At 36.1% G+C, this 17,631-nt stretch overlaps 1 protein-coding gene across 16 annotated transcripts in view; it reads right to left on the bottom strand.

Moving 5' to 3' along the window:
• EHBP1 (EH domain binding protein 1) overlaps nt 1-17,631 on the bottom strand; it is a 570,368-nt gene that overhangs the window by 167,244 nt on the left and 385,493 nt on the right. For all 16 annotated transcript variants that reach the window (XM_010863286.1, XM_010863288.1, XM_010863290.1 and 13 more), the window contains one exon: nt 4,105-4,294. In XM_010863286.1, the coding sequence (XP_010861588.1) occupies nt 4,105-4,294 (190 nt within the window). The remainder of the gene's footprint in view (nt 1-4,104; nt 4,295-17,631) is intronic.

Genomic DNA, 17,631 nt, shown 5'->3' with positions numbered 1-17,631 from the left:
GGTCTGATCTGATCTTCTCCACATGATCAGGCTTATTTCACCATCCAATGTGTGGGGGCGGATGGGGGGGGGGGAGCTTCTCCACGTTATCATAAGTGCAAGTTGAATTTTTAAAAATTCTTTATCATTGACAATTAACTATTTATATTGTGATTTTTATGGAATTAGTTGTACAGTGCTTAGTAAAATACCTTTGTGCTGTATTTGGCAACAAGGTCATTTATGTACCTAAGCTCTTATTATCTGACTCGCATTTTACACTAAGTTGCATGAATCATATCTAGGAGTTCAGAGTTATATACTTATTAACTTAAATTCAGTCAGTAAATGGTGATCAGCCACCATTGAGCCTAATTTATCATTTTATCTTATTGGATGCTTGTGTTTTAAATGTCAGGTTACTTCCCTAAACATTGGTCTTTTTTACCAAGTTGGCTTAAAAAGTATCATAGTTTTCTCAATTTCCAAATGCAGAAATCAATGGTCTGGAGTGAGGAGTTTATATAGATTTATGACACTGGGGGAATCTTAACTGCCTTTAGGTGGGTAGTTTGAATTTTATTTACAATATAAGTATAGGCTTATTATCTGTTTAAATTCTGGTCTTGGCTTTTTTTCCATAAATTTTCTTAAAAATAAGTAGTTTCAGGTTACAGGTGGAGGAAAGTACTCATCTGGCTGAGCACTCATTCTATGACAGTGATTAGCCTCTGCAGTCAAATGCTACTGAGTGCAGTTTAGCACTTTGTTATCCAAAACAAAATATAAATATTTGGTATAAATATTATTTTATTATTCAACTGAATTTTGAGTCTGTTTTCTTTTCCCAAAAGCTTTATTTGAAATATTGCTTCCTTTTCAATTTAAAAATATAGTAAATAATTGGCCAAGAAGCATATTGTTTTAAGCATCAAAACACTAATTTTAGTATATATATTTTTATATAAAACACACTGTCCTGCTTTCCTAAACAGAACATTGTATACGAAGCATAATAAGACTTTTTCATGTTGACTCAAGGTTGTCAAATGGTCATTATTTTACCAAGCTTTAATACTGCAAACAAAGTCTTCAGGAACTACTTGGATATGCACACATATAAACGCACATACACACACACACACAAGTCTATTCCTATAATAAGCTCCATGCCACTGTTCTTTTTCAGCTATCATTTATCATTTTTGATTATCATCAATATGCCATTGATTCTAATCTTTATCTCACACATAACTGCAGTTAGTAGTTTTCAATTTCTTACCTTTTTTTTTGGCAATGGTTCATTTTTTTTCCCCCAAATGAAATCTTACATAAATATACAAAACAAAAAGAATTTCCAAAGTGCTATGGAAATGGAACAGAAGACCAAGTTTTCTATTATTAAGCCTCTATACCTGGTTACCACTGCACAACACTAAGGTATCTGATGGAACCCCATGCCACCACCAAGCTAATACTGCTGGTCAAACCTAAGAGTAACTTTCTCTATTTTGAGGGATGAATTTGGGGGGGAAATGTCATCTAGTATCTTGTACAAAAGGCAACAACAAAAAAAGATCCATGATCTCATTACTCAATAGCCTCTCAGGATAACAAACAAAAAGAGAAAAAAAAAATTTTATAAAATTCAAATATTTAAACAACATAGAAAGGGAAAAAAGGAAAAGAAATGCCTCCTTCAACCTTGTGCATACCCACCATCCCCTCAAGATCTTTCTCCTTAAAGTTACTTGTGAGTCCTTCCAAACTGTATAGGAGCATGCATGTCTGTCTACACGTGTATATGTGTGTGAATAAAGCCTTTTAAATAAAACTTTATACATACAAAAGTTACCATACTATACAGTTATGCACTTTGTTTTTTTCTCATTTAATAATAATATCAGCAATCTTTTTTAAAATTAATCTTTCATAGTTGTGTTTCACACAGTTGAGTTATCCAAATTAACTTCCAGATCAGCAGGTTACTGTGAATACAACTGATTGTGTGTCTGAACACAATGAGGCATTTTCCAAGCAAAGCATGGTGGTAAAATGCTCAGTTTTCCCCATAAAGATAATTTATTCCACAATATGTCTACAACAGAACACCACCCTCAAAATAACATAAAAAATAGCTATATTATACTTCACTACAATAGAATTCAATCACCGTGAGTAACAATATTTCTATGGAAAAATGTATTTAGAGTTCTAACTTGGGACTGGAAATACCTCTCTACAGGTAGAAAGGCACAATGGGAAACGTGGGTTTTAGACTCAAAAAACCTGAATTTTAATCCTGGCACTGTCAATACTAGCTTTATCACTTTGAGCAAGTTACTTAACTAAGGTTCAGTTTCTCAGTGTAAAAAGGAAATAATGGTATTTATTTCTCAGGTTGTTTTGTCAATCAAATGAAGTTATAGAACACTGCCTGGCATACAACAGGGTACCGTTAAATTCCTTTCTATTCACCTATGAAGAGATTTGGAGAAGGCAATGGCACCCCACTCCAGGACTCTTGCCTGGAGAATCCCATGGATGGAGGAGCCTGATAGGCTACAATCCATGGAGTCACTAACAGTCGGACATGACTGAGCAACTTCACTTTCACTTTTCACTTTCATGCACTGGAGAAGGAAATGGCAACCCACTCCAGTGTTCTTGCCTGGAGAATCCCAGGGACAGAGGAGCCTGTTGGGCTGCCGTCTATGGGGTCGCACAGAGTTGGACACGACTGATGCGACTTAGCAGCAGCAGCATGAAGAAATTAGGATTTTGTGATTAGCTTCAAACTTCAATGGCCTACAGAAGGGGGACAGGGAGAGAGAGTAGGCAACAGAATAGAGATTCAGGGAAACAGGACATTTGTAGGTATTCTTGATGGTTAGAATGGATAAAGAATCTAAACATTAGCTTTTTGATTTTGACCAATGCCTCAATTGCCACCTTTATTTTTGCTCTCACGGGTATAGGAATTGACCATCTCTTTTGCTTTATATTTCTATTCTCTACTGCCTTCATTTATAGACTCCACTCCCAACTTCCCTAGCCAATAGCAAGACAGAATTTAGTCCTAGTTTCTCCTCCTGAAGTTACACACAGTTAAACACACCTGATATAAAAACACACACCTGGAGACTGACTTACAGAATGGCAGAGTGAGGACCTCAGTGAACTCACTTCCCCTCAAACAACAAAAATAAAAGCAAACAAACTATTTCAGAACTCTGGCATTTAATGAAAGGCACAGAATGAACTATAAAATACAATAGGAACTACTGAAATTTGATGCCCTTGAGAAAAGCAGCAGCCCAGGCATCTGAGATGGAATATGGTCCAGAGAGCACGTAATTAATGAATATGCCAGTTCCAATCCTGTCTGTTGGCTGGGGGACCTGTGACCTTTATCCTTCTGAGTTCAAGTTCATCTCTTTTCCCCCCTAACTACCTGTGAGAATTAAATAATATAATATGGTAACAACAACAACACACTCACGAGTACTGTCGTGAGTTATTTACCTTAAAAGACTTGCTAAATCCAACATCTCTACCTTTCAAATGAAAGATATACTATTTGCAGTCAAACCATTTAGAAGCTTTAGACTTTGTTCTAAGACTGCGCTTTACCTTTCCATGAAGTTATTATCCATTAACATTTCTAAAAAAGAATGACAATAAGGCCACAATTGTAATCTGACATAAATCAAAGGGACAATATTGAAATTCTTCAGCAGAGTATTTCTCTGCACTGGGTGTCAATCTTTCTGGTAACATTTCTCAAAAAGATGATTTCTGTTCTTTCCTCTATATTAGAGTAACCTGTCTATCATGACTAGCTACTTTAGAGTATATCCTTTTTTCAAAGCACCAACGCTACAATTATACTGCCTTTCTCCCTCTGACTTCAAAACAGCATTTAAAAAGCAAATCTTAACCCAGATAATCCAATCTATAACGTACTATAAATTTATAGACTTCCAAATGTATATACTATGTTGCAGTATAATGGATTTACTTACATTTTTTTATACCATCAAAATATTAATAGCTAACCATAACTGTTCTTAATTTGAAAACAAACAAACATTAATATATGTTTTAATAAGATTAAACTCCTACCTTAGGAGAAGTGGAGAGATCTCTTCCTGCAGAAACACCTGTGTTTTCATTTACTCCTCCTGTCTTTGGTGAGATGGCTGGTGGGGCTGGGGCTTTTCTTTTTACTCTCCTTTCAGTTTCCAGTTCTTGAACTGGACTTAGCAAATTGTTTGGAGGAGGAGTCGGTTTAGGTTCATAAAAAGGATTTGATCTAAATGAAAAGGATTTACTGTTAATCTTTATAAAAATAGTTTATTCCCAACTAAAATACTGTAATACCTTTATTTATAAAACTAGAACATACTGAAAATCATAAAGAAAAACCCAAACCAATGATAACTTACAATTTGGAAATAGGCACAATTAATCTTTTGTTTTGTAAATCATTAACAATAAAATCTTCCCTTTTAAGAAGTATTTTAAAATCTTTAAAATACAAAGTCACACTCAGCTCGCTATATACAGACCCTTGGGAAAATGTTTGTAATGAAGTAAATCCTATGTATTCTCCACATCCACAGAAAAGGAAATAAGATGAGGAAACATTTATTTTTTAATGCTCCTCTCACCAAACCTTTTTTCCCTTGCATTTCATCTCTTCCTCTGTGTTAAAATTCACTTGTTAGGTACTATCCTTCAGAAGTTCATTCAGTGAAGCTCTTTTAATAGCAAATTCTCTCAGGCACTGAAAATGTCTTTATTTCAGTCTCATACTTAAATGATAGTTTAGCTGGGTAGTTTATTCTAGTTGTTAATTAATTCACCTCAGTGCTTTGAAATAGTAGCCCACTGTTGGCTTGCTGCTAAGTCACTTCAGTCACATCTGACTCTGTGGACCCCATAGATGGCAGCCCACCAGGCTCCCCCATCCCTGGGATTCTCTAGGCAAGAATACTGGAGTGAGTTGCCATTTCCTTCTCCAATGCATAAAAGTGAAAAGTCAAAGGGAAGTCACTCAGTCGTGTCGGACTCTCAGCAACCCCATGGACTGCAGCCTACCAGGCTCCTCTGTCCATGGGATTTTCCAGGCAAGAGTACTGAAGTAGGGTGTCATTGCTTTGTCCACTGTTGGCTTAGTACTGTTCTTTTGTAATTTATCTCGTTTCTGGTTGTTGTTAAGGTCTCCTTATGTCTGGTTTTGAGCAATCTTACTACAACATGTCTAAATGTGTACTTCTTTTAATTTATCTGGCTTCAGACTCCTTGAATTTTCCTGAGTCTGGAGACTCACGTGTTTCAGTAGTTCTGAAAAATCATCAGCCATTATGCCTTTGATAGCCTCTTTGTTATTTTCTCTATTCTTTTCGCTAGAAAATCGTATCAAATTATGTTGAATTACCTCTTTCCTACATATTTTTACAAATTTTTATATCTCCTGTGTTACATTCTGAATAACTCCTTCACATTCTTCGCAAGATCCAGTTAACCTTTTCTCGTTTCATTGTGTCTAATTTAATGTTTGATTCTCTATGAATTTTAATTTCATAAGCATATTTCTTTATATGGCTTGTGTATAATACCTTAGGTACAGAGATTTGAGTCATTAATCATTTATACATATTTGTTTTATAGTCTCTATCTGATAAATCTATCATTTGAATTCCTTGCATTTATAATACTGGTCTTGACTCTTCTCTTAGTAAACTATTTCCTTGTGTATTTTGTAATTCTAGATTGTGAGTTCAGGACTTGTTGAGGAAATCCTGTGTAGTCTGAGCTAGGAGTGCCTCTGTTCAGTGTTTCATGCTTGCATTTGCCAAGTAGTTTAGGAGCTACTTTGTTTCTTATTTTCTTGGCTTGGTGGGGAGATCCCAGACTATCCTGCCAACATAACATCAAATCCACATGAGGGTAGGTTTATGCTTATAACTTCCTAGAGAAGTTTTCTTTTTTTCTTAACCTAGAGTTTAGGTCCAGACAGAAAATCTTCCTTTCCTGCTAACTCTCTTTATGAGTAGATATTTACCCAGTTGAAAGAAGTGAAAAGAAAGTGAAAGTCGCTCAGTCATGTGTGACTTTTTGCGACTCCATGGACTGTAGGCCACTAGGCTCCTCTGTCTATCGAAATCTTCAGGCAAGAATATAGGAGTGGATTGCCATTCCCTTCTCCAGGAGATCTTCCCGATCCAGGGGTTGAAGCCAGGTCTCTTGCATTTAAGGCGGTTTCTTTACCATTTGGGGCTTCCCTGATAGCTCAGTTGGTAAAGAATTTGCCTGCAATGCTGGAGACTCTGGTTCGATTCCTGGGGTGGGAAGATCTACTGCAAGAAGGGACAGGTTATCTACTCCAGTATTCTTGGGCTTCCCTTGTGGCTCAGCTGGTAAACAATCCGCCTGTGATATAGGAGACCTGGGTTCAATCCCTGGGTTGGGAATATCTCCTGGAGAAGGTAAAGGCTACCCACTCCAGTATTCTGGCCTGGAGAATTCCATGGACTGTATAGTCCATGGGGTTGCAAAGAGTCAGACACAACTGAGCAAATTTCACATCCTTTACCACTTGAGCCACCAGGAAAGCTAGTCAGTCATCCATAAACACAAGTATCTGGTATATACAATGATTATTCTTCCTATTCCGATTATAATATTACTATTATAATAAAAGTAATAAACTTATATTTTGGTTATTTTTATTAGTTTGTTGCAATTTTTTTTTTTTTGGCAATACCATTCTGTTCCTATACAAAGAGTTCAATATCTTGTATGCACAGTAACAATAGCATTTCTGAGTCTACAAGGCTAAGACACAAACCACCCAAACATAATAAGTATACCAAGGGAACTCCATCTAGTTATATAAGGTCTGTACTGGTAATAGCCTTCTGTATTCAATTATGTACATTCTTTTAACTGCAACAGAAGTAGATTCATTTAAAACCAATAACCAAGTATCTACATCTCTGCCTAACAACAGTCAGCTCTCATGAGACTCTGGGTACCAAGTAATCTAAACCAGAGAGGTGAAATAAACCATACTTGTATGTCACTCTCACTCTGCACTAGTTGCAACAGTTAGTGTCATGAGACTCCTTCTCATTGAGCTGGAGATATAGCCTCAGAATCTCTCTTACCTCTGCTCAGGCCTTACCAAGTTATTTATCAAACATTAAAAGTAGTTCAAAGGGAGGTAAAAATAAAGACATGGGATTAAAAAGAATTTAACTCCTAAAATTAGAAAATGAAAAAAAGTCTCCCCTCTCCCCCTCAAAACTTACTCTTTGCTATCTGATGTTAAATGTTTCAGTACTGAACAAACCCACTTCAATCTAAGTGAATTAATTGACATGTGAACTATTTGGGTGATATTTTTAAAAATAATTCCTGATTACATCTCTCTATAATTTCCACAGAAGTCTGTAACACGGTAGCTGCCACAATAATCATTATTAATTTGCTATATAAGTATGATTAGTTTTAAGAAAAATTTTGAGGATTTAAGGATCAGTTCATCTCAGTCACTCAGTCATGTCCGACTCTTTGTGACCCCATGGGCTGCAACACACCAGGCCTCCCTGTCCATCACCAACTCCCAGAGATTACCCAAATTCATGTCCATTGAGTCGGTGATGCCATCCAACCATTTCATCCTCTGTCATCCCCTTCTCATCCTGCCTTCAATCTTTGCCAGCATCAGTGTCTTTTCAAATGAGTCAGCTCTTTGCATCAGGTGGCCAAAGTATTGGAGTTTCAGCTTCAACATCAGTCCTTCCAATGAACACCCAGGACTGATCTCCTTTTAAGATGGACTGGTTGGATGTCCTTGCAGACCAAGGGACTCTGAAGAGTCTTCTCCAACACCACAGTTCAAAAGCATCAATTCTTCTGCGCTCAGCTTTCTTTATAGTCCAACTCTCACATCCATGCGTGACTACCGGAAAAACCATAGCCTTGACTAGATGGACATTTGTTGACAATGTCTCTGCTTTTTAATATCTTTTCTAGGTTGGTCATAACTTTCCTTCCAAGGAGTAAGCGTCTTTTAATTTCATGGCTGTAGTCACCATCTGCAGTGATTTTGGAGCCCCCCAAAATAAAGTCTGTCACTGTTTCCACTCTTTCCCCATCTATTTGCCATGATGTGATAGGCCCAGATGCCACGATCTTACTTTTCTGAATGCTGAGGTTTAAGCCAACTTTTCACTCTCCTCTTTCACTCTTATCAAGAAGATCTTCAGTTCTTCTTCACTTTCTGCCATAAGGGTGGTGTCATCTGCATATCTGAGGTTACTGAAATTTCTCCAGGCCATCTTGATTCCAGCTTGTGCTTCATCCAGCCCAGCGTTTCTCATGATGTACTCTGCATATAAGTTAAATAAGCAGGGTGACAATATATAGCCTTGACATACTCCTTTCCCTATTTAGAACCAGTCTGTTGTTCCATGTCCAGTTCTAACTTGCTTCCTGACCTGCATACAGGTTTCTCAGGAGGCAGGTCAGCTGGTCTAGTATTCCCATCTCTTTAAGGATTTTCCACAGTTTGTTGTGATCCACACAGTCAAAGGCTTTGGCATAGTCAATAAAGTAGAAATAGATGTTTTTCTGTAACTCTCTAGCCTTCCGATGATTGCCTTCCGCCTGCCAGCAGATGTTGGCAATTTGATCTCTGGTTCCTCTGCCTTTTCTAAAACCAGCTTGAACATCTGGAAGTTCACAGTTCACGTATTGCTGAAGCCTGGCTTGGAGAATTTTGAGCATTACTTTACTAGCATGTGAGATGAGTGCAATTGTGCAGTAGTTTGAGCATTCTTTGGCATTGCCTTTCTTTGGGATTGGAATAAAAACTGACCTTTTCCAGTCCTGTGGCCACCGCTGAGTTTTCCAAACTTGTTGGCGTATTGAGGTCAGCACTTTCACAGCATCATCTTTTAGGATTTGGAATAGCTCAACTGGAATTCCATCACCTCCACTAGTTTTGTTCGTGTGATGCTTCCTAAGGCCCACTTGACATCACATTCCAGGATGTCTGGCTCTAGGTGAGTGATCACACCATCGTGATTACCTGGGTCGTGAAGATCTTTTTTGTATAGTTCTTCTGTGTATTCTTGCTACCTCTTCTTAATATCTTCTGCTTCTGTTAGGTCCATACCATTTCTGTTCTTGATCCCTCTCTCCTGTACAACGTCATGAACCTCCATCCATAGTTCATCAGACACTCTTGTCTATCAGATCTTGCCCCTTAAATCTATTACTCACTTCCATTCTATAATCGTTAGGGATTTGATTTAGGTCATACCTGAATGGTCTAGTGGTTTTCCCCACTTTCTTCAATTTCAGTCTGAATTTGGCAATAAGGAGTTCATGATCTGAGCTACAGTCAGCTCCCAGTCTTGTTTTTGCTCACTGTTTAGAGTTTCTCTATCTTTGGCTGCAAAGAATATAGTCAATCTGTTTTGTTGTTGGCCATCTGGTGATGTCTATGTGTAGAGTCTTCTCTTGTGTTGTTGGAAGAGGGTGTTTGTTATGACCAGTGCGTTCTCTTGCCAAAACTCTATTATCCTTTGCCCTGCTTCATTCCGTACTCCTAGGCCAAATTTTCCTGTTACTCCAGGTGTTTCTTGACTTCCCAGTTTTGCATTCCAGTCTCCTATAATGAAAAGGACATCTTTTTGGGGTGTTAGTTCTAAAAAGTCTTGTAGGTCTTCACAGAACTGTCAACTTCAGCTTCTTCAGTGTTACTGGTCGCGGCATAGCTTGGATTACCGTGATATTGAATGAGTTGCCTTGGAAACAAACAGAGATCATTCTGTCGTTTTTGAGATTGCATCCAAGTACTGCATTTCGGACTCTTGTTGACTATGATGGCTACTCCATTTCTTCTAAGGGATTCTTGCCCACAGTAGTAGATATATAGTGGTCATCTGTGTTCAATTTACCCATTCCAATCCATTTTAGCTTGCTGATTCTTGAAATGTCAACGTTCACTCTTTCCATGTCCTGTTTGACCACTTCCAATTTGCCTTGATTCACAGATTTAACATTCCAGGTTCCTATACACTATTGCTCTTCACAGCATCAGATGTTGCTTCTATCACCAGTTATTGCTTTTGCTTTGGCTCCATCTCTTCATTATTTCTGGATTTATTTCTCCACTGATCTCCAGTAGTATACTGGGCACATTGCAAAGGATTTGTACTTAACAGAAGAAAATGACAAAATGCCTTAAGACAGGCAATTTTTCAGTGTGTTTTATATAACTGAATTTACAATATTGAGGTGCATTCAACTTTTATTTAACTTATTTAGTATTACACAGATATCTAGAACTATCCTTTTTCTTCACATCTCTCCGCCTCCCTCTAACCACTTGAATTTTGGTATACTTTGTATTTAGACAAATGTTTTTCTGCATTGATAAATATGATCATGTAATTCTTATTCTTTAGTTTATCAACATGGTAGATTATACTGATTAATTTTCAAATATTAAAACAGCCTGGTATTCCTGAGATAAACTTTACCTATTCATGGTGTATAATTCATTTTGTTGAATTATGTCTGACAATATTCTGTTAAGGAACATTCATGAGGGATACTGGTCTGTAGTTTTATTTTTTTGTGTCCTGTTGTTGTCTGGTTTTGGTATCAAGGTAATACTAATTTCGTAAAGGAATTGGAAAGTGTCTCCTCATCTATTTTCTGAAAGAGACTGTGCAGAATTGGTAATTATTATTCTTTAAATGTTTCATAGAATTCTCCTGCGAAAAGAAAGTCTGGAAATTTCTTTTTGGAAAGCTTTAAAATTATAAGTGAAGTAAAGTGAAGTTGCTCAGTCGTGTCCGACTCTTTGCGACCCCATGGACTGTAGCCCACCAGGCTCCTCTGTCCATGGGATTTTCCAGGCAATAGTACTGGAGTGGATTGCCATTTCCTTCTCCAAGTTAAAATTATAAACTGAATTTTAAAAATCATTTTTATGGCTATTGAGCTTATATATTTCATATTGGCTGAGTTACAGTTGTCTTTCTTGAGAAAGTGGCCCATTTCATTGAAGTTGTCAAATTTATGTGTGTAAACTTTCTTTTGTGGTATTCTCTTGTTATCTTTGTGTGTCTGCAGGGTCTGTAGTGATATCCCTGGTTGCATTTCTGGTATTGGTAATTTGTATCCTCTCTTTTTTCTTTATCGGTTCTGCTACAAGTTATGCTATAATCAATTTTATCAATCTTTTCAAAGAACTACTGCTTTGTGACATTGATTTTTTTCCCCTCTGTTGCTTTTCTGTTTTCAGTTGCATTGATTTCTGCTCTTTATTTCCTTTCTTCTGATTGCTTTGTGTATTTGCTCTTCTTTTTCTAGGTTCTTGATGTGGCTGCAAAGAGCCGGACGCAACTGAGCCCACACAAATTTTTCCCTCCTTGGTAATGACAAAAATTACATAATTTCGGAGAGTGTTTTGCCTATGTTCTCCTCTAGGAGTTTTATAGAGGGATGGTACAGGGAGGGAGGAGGGAGGAGGGTTCAGGATGGGGAACACGTGTATACTTGTGGCTGATTCATGTCGATATATGGCAAAACCAATATTGTAAAATTAAAAAATAAAAATAAAATTAAAAAATTACATAATTTCTAATAAGTACATTTAAAAATACTTGAACAGCATTTTTAGTAAGGAAAAATTATTAAAGGAATTAGCATAATTTCCACATTCTGTTAATCAACTCTGATCTGAATCATCTATTTCAAGGCATCTCATATCACTATGAATAAACAAGCATTATTTTTATTCTTGTACTGTTCAAAAGTAATACATTAGTAGTATCATTAATTCATTGTGAATTAAAAACTCAGTTATATTAAGTGGAAAATTGGACAGAGTAACTTTAAATGATATTATTCATTTTTTAAAAAAACATAAGAAAAAGTATTACAGAAAGAAGAACTAAAGTTGATTAGAAATAGGGTTAGCAAACACAGTGAACAAAGTGTGGAGTGAAACTTATACTCTTCCTCTCACTTTGAAAGTTTATATTTTTTTGGGAAAACAATTCAATAGTATTAAAATAAGTGTGTGGCTTTTCTGATTAAACTTCAATGACAACTTCCCTTGAGAAATCGATGTACACCCACACCAATGATTTCATGTTGGACCTCAAAAGTTCATCTCATAAATGCTTTGAAAAATATTATTGCTCTATCACTTCTCAGTTTTCCTACATAACTGCAAGGGCTGAACTAACCCCCAACATGAGAAAACTGAGAAAACCATACAGTTGATAAGTGTAAAGGACAACTGCTAAAGCCACTTAAGTATGCATACATTCTCTTGGAGCTGACAGGTACGCTGAATTTCTGAAGGCTGTTTTACACATCACAGAACTCAGCACTATTTGTTTGTGATAGTTTTATGTCAGAAGACACAGGAAGAGTTTGGTAATGGAAGATGAGTCATACAGGCATCTTGATGAAAAGTCATAAGCTTATTATTGAAGTAAGAACAACTTCTGGAAGATTTTTGCCACTTAATTTGGACCTATGAACTTCTGGAGACAAGGATGAGAAATACCAGGTAAGTAATTAACACAGAGTTCTTCCTGAACATTAGTAGCTGACAAGCAACCTTTGAGATTTATGGATAATGTTCCTACAAAAAAAGCTGAGTGTTTGTAGGCTCCTCTGGTAACCTCAGATGATTGAGCAATTCAGAATGTTCTTTACTCATGGGAAACTTGTAAAGGCTGTGACTTTCATGTAGAAAAAGAATGGTCAAAAGGAAACACCTAGTCATTCTGATTTTAGTTTTTATTAAGGCATTTTAAAAGTTTAAGCAAACATTAAATGTCTCTTTAATTTGTTAATAGGAGAGAGCAGGGTGTGTGTACATTGTGTAATATTCATGCATCTTGGAGTGACTGAATGTTTGTCTTTAAAGTTTGCATTTACATTCAAATACTCTAGGTGTGTGGTTATTACTCAGCACCTACACCACCCATGAGAAATTTTATTTTGATCACACATTAGCCATTTCAAAGAAAACAAATACAACAACTTCAGCTAGAGCCAACTTTTTCAACTCCTGTATAGTTATTATTTAGTATTGAGATCTCAACCTGGGTTTTGAATCAGATGATTGTCATGACATAATTCCTGTTCTTATAGGAGGTTAGAACTATTTTTTAGTTTTATCAAAACCTAGCTATGCCCATGGAAGCATGTAGCACATGTGATAGTTATTACCCATGTGCTATAAAATGAGCAAAGTTTGAGAAATGCAGTTCCAGGGCAACAGAAAACAAGTCAACTACCTTCTTCTTTCAAATAAGTCTTACAAATATTTAAACTTGGTTATTATAGTTCCCTTAAACCACTTCTTTACTAAGTCAAACAGTCCCTATGTCCTCAGTCACTGCTCATTTGATGTGGTTTCTGGAGATTTTAATGACTGTTCACTCTACTCTGTTAATGCTTTGAATCATCAATGCCCCTTGTAAAGTGCAGCACCTAGAAGCAAAGTAATGCTCAAAATGGGAGTTGACCAATGTACAGGAGAGGGATGACATTTCTTACTGCACAAAGCAAATGCTCCCAATTTTTGTACATCAAAGGAGCCTTTTTATTATTCTCCTCTCAACCCATATATCCCATATTTTGAAAAAATTTCCTACTACACTGCATTTTGAAAGAAATAACTATTTTTCTTAAGGTCTAAACAACATCAGTACAATGCAATTCAGTATTTCCAAGGAAAACAAAGACCCATATAGCCACTGTAAGCAAATATCATTATTATTTAGCTTTTAAAAAATGTAAAATATTCTGTAGATCTCCCCTGTTTCACATCAATTATTTTCATCAAACAAACCTAAAGCCCAAGAAATCTAGGCTAGGAATCACTCATGTGACAGACTATTTCCGTTAATAAAATTAAATATTGCTGTGGGTTTTTGTTTTTTTTAACAGCTTTATTTAGGTATGATTGATATACATGGCACATATTTAAAAAGTATAACTTGATGAGTTTTTTATATATGCACATAAGCGTGAAACCATCAGCACGATCAAGACTACAAACATTTCCAATTCTCCAAAAGTTTCCTTGCATCCCTTTTAATCCATCCATCCCTCCCTCCACCTCCAGTCTCAGGCAACTATGGGTCTACTTTCTCTCATTACAGACTGTTTGTATTTTCTAGTTTTAAATAAAGGATATCATATAGTATATGCTCTTTTTTGGTCTGACTTCTTTCGGTCAGCATAACAACTTTCAAACTGATCCATGCACTTATATGTATCAATAATTTGTTCCTTATTACTGAGCAGCATTCCACTGTTATGCATATACTACAATTTGCTTATTTATTTGACTATTGGTGGACACTGGGTTTATTACCATATCTTGCTATTATGATAAATAAAGCTGTTAAATATTCATGTATATGAGTTTTTGTGGACATACGCTTTGATTTCTTTTGGTTAAATACCTAGGAATGGGATGGTTAGGTCAATAGGAATATGTTGAACTTTTTCAAAAACGGGAAATTTTTTTTTTCTAAAATAGCTACATTTAGAACTTTGAGAGTTCTGAGAGTACCAGTGCCTCCATGTCCCTGACAGTATCTTGTATAGTAAAGTCTTTTAAATTTGAGCAATTCAGGTGGGTGTGTGCTGGTATCTTACATGGTTTTAATTTGCATTTCCTTGATGACTAAGATGTTGAACAAGTTTTTATGTACACATCTGCTATTCTTGTATCTTCTGTGAAATGTCTGTTCAAATCTTTTCTCTCTTTAAAAAAGACAGTCTGTCTTATCACTGAGCTAGCGTTCTTTACATATACTTGATAGAAGTCTTGACTGATAGGTATTTTACAAAAAAGTCTGGCTACACTGTGGCATGCCTTTTTATCTTCACATGTATTTTTTAAACAGCAAAAGATTTAACTTTAAAGAAGTCTAAATTATAACTTTTTTCCTTTGACTTTTTTTTTTTTTTTGCATTCTATTCAAGAAATTTTTGCCTAATTCATTTTTCTCCTATGTTTTCTTCTAAAAGTTCCCATGTTTCAGTTTTCACTTTTAGGTATATGATCTACTTTTAGTAAAATTTTATATTTGTTGTGAGGTAAGGACTGCAGTTCTTTTCTGGAGGGGTTGGGGGAAATAGACCTTTAATTATTTGAGCACCATTTGTTGTAAAGATTATCCTTGCCTGACTTCCTGTGCTGCTTTTGTCAAAAATCAATTGGCAATATATGTGTGGATCTAGCTATAGATTTATTTATGTTCTCTTTCATTTAACTATATGTTTACTTTTAAGCCAATACTAGAATGTCTTGGTTAATGAGTCTTGAAACTGGGTAGTGTAAATACTCAAACTTTATTCTTTTACAAAATTCTTTTGGCTATTCTAGGTCCATCATATTTCTGTATACATTTTAGAATTAGCCTTATCAATTATTACAGAAAATACACCAAAATTTTGATTAGGATAGCACTGAATCTATGGATCAGTTTGACTCCATGGCTATAACATTTCTCTCCATTTATTTGTCTCAGCAATGTTTTATTGTTTTCAGCACACAGGTATTGCATTGAACATCTTCGTCCAAATTTATCCCTGAGTTTTGGTTTATTTATTTATTTTTTTTTTGGATGCTTTTGTATATGGTATTCTAGAATTTTCTACTTCTGATTGTTAATTGTTACTATTGAGAAATACATCTGAATTTATAAATTGATATTGTATCCTTTACCTTGCTAAATTTACTTTTTAGTTATAGTAGTCTTTGTAGAAATTCCTTATAATTTTCTACATAAATGATTGTCATCCATGAAAAAAAGATAGTACTGTATATCTTCAAATAACATGTATAAAAAGCTTAAAACAGTATTCAATTTCCCCATGCTCAGCCCTTGTGTGACTACTGTCATTTGTTTTATTTCTACCCCTATCCAAAACCCAGAATATACTGTTATTTACACTTTAAATGATCAATTATCTTTTAAAGAGATTTTTAAAAATAAGACATGTATTTTATATATATTCTATTTGCCACTTCCTGTGCTCATCATTCCTTTGTGTAGATCCAAATTTCCAAATACTGTCATTTTTCTCCTGCCTGAAGGATTTCCTTGTAACATTTTTTGCAAAGCATGTCTGATAATGATGAGTTCTCTCAGGTTTTGCATGTCTGGAAATGTCCATTATTTTGACTTTTTTTTTTTCCCCTGGAAATAAAAATTTGTTTTGGCAGGTTTTTTTCTTTTTCCTGGACTATGTCTCAGAGGGTAAAAGCATCTGCCTGCAATGCGGGAAACCTGGGTTCCATCCCTGGGTCGGGAAGATTCCCTGGAGGAGGAAATGGCAACCCACTCCAGTACTCTTGACTGGAAAATTCCATGGATGGAGGAACCTTGTGCATCCATGAGGTCACAAAGAGTTGGACACGACTGAGTGACTTTTCTTACTTTCTTTCAGTAGTTATATATTACCCCAACTATCTTCTAACTTGAATTGCTTTTGTTAAGAAGCCTGGGTACAGTTTTCTTCATCATTCTTGTGGTTCATCCAGCTGCTCATACCTGTAGATTTACACATGTTTTTCTGTTTCCCTCATCTTCTTTCCTCTCCTTTGGGAACTTCAGTTACACTTATGTTAGGCTAATTGAAGTTGCCCACTGATCCTCTGTTCACTTTTTTTCCCTTTATGTTTTAATCTGGAGAGTTTCTATTGCTAGGTATTTAGGTTCACTAATACTTTCTTCTGCAGTATCTAACATGGGATTAATCCTATCCAGTGTATTTTTCATCAGATTTTGTATATTTCCTCTTTATAAACTGAACCTGAATTTACTTTTTGTATTCCATGCTCATAATTTCTTCCACCTTCTTGAATATCTGGAGTATATTTATATAATAGTTAAACTACCACATTTGTCTATTAATTTCATCATCTGAACCATTTCTGCATCCATATTTAAGGACTGAGTTTCCTCCTTATTGGTAGTCAGAACTTCCTGCTTCTTTCCACGCCTGATCAATTTTTGATTGCCTGTCAGACATCGTGAATTTTGTGTTGGATGCTGAATTTTTTGGCATTCTTTTTAATATAATATTTTTGGGCTCCGTGTGGGATACAATTATGTGAAATTATTCTGATTCTTTTGAGATTTGCTTTTAAACTTCGTTGGGAAAGCCTACAACAGCCTTTAGTCAAGGGTTAATTTAGTCCCACTATTGGGACAATACTTTTCTGTGGACTCAACTCGATGTCCCATATGTTAGGATGTCTTTTCTCTCTGGCTGGTGGAAATCCAAACCACTCTTGATCCTGAGTGAACCCCAAGGATTGTTCTGTCTAATCCTTTGTTCTCAGTAACTTCCTCATATGTGTACTCTGATTGTGAAGTCAAAGTCTGACTCTTTGTGACCCCACAGACTGTAGCCCAACAGGCTCCTCTGTCCGTGGAATTCTCCAGGCCAGAATACTGCAGTGGGTAGCCGTTCCCTTCTCCAGGGGATCTTCCCAACCCACGGATCGAACCAGGGTCTCCTGCGTTGCAGGCAGATTTTTTACTGTCTGAGCCACCAGGGAAGCCCTATACTCTAGGT

This window comes from Bison bison, unplaced genomic scaffold, assembly GCF_000754665.1.
Source record: "Bison bison bison isolate TAMUID 2011002044 unplaced genomic scaffold, Bison_UMD1.0 scf7180017864489, whole genome shotgun sequence".
NCBI lineage: Eukaryota > Metazoa > Chordata > Mammalia > Artiodactyla > Bovidae > Bison > Bison bison.
Note: the sequence above shows the minus strand (reverse complement) of the source record. Positions and strands in the feature narration are given on the sequence as shown.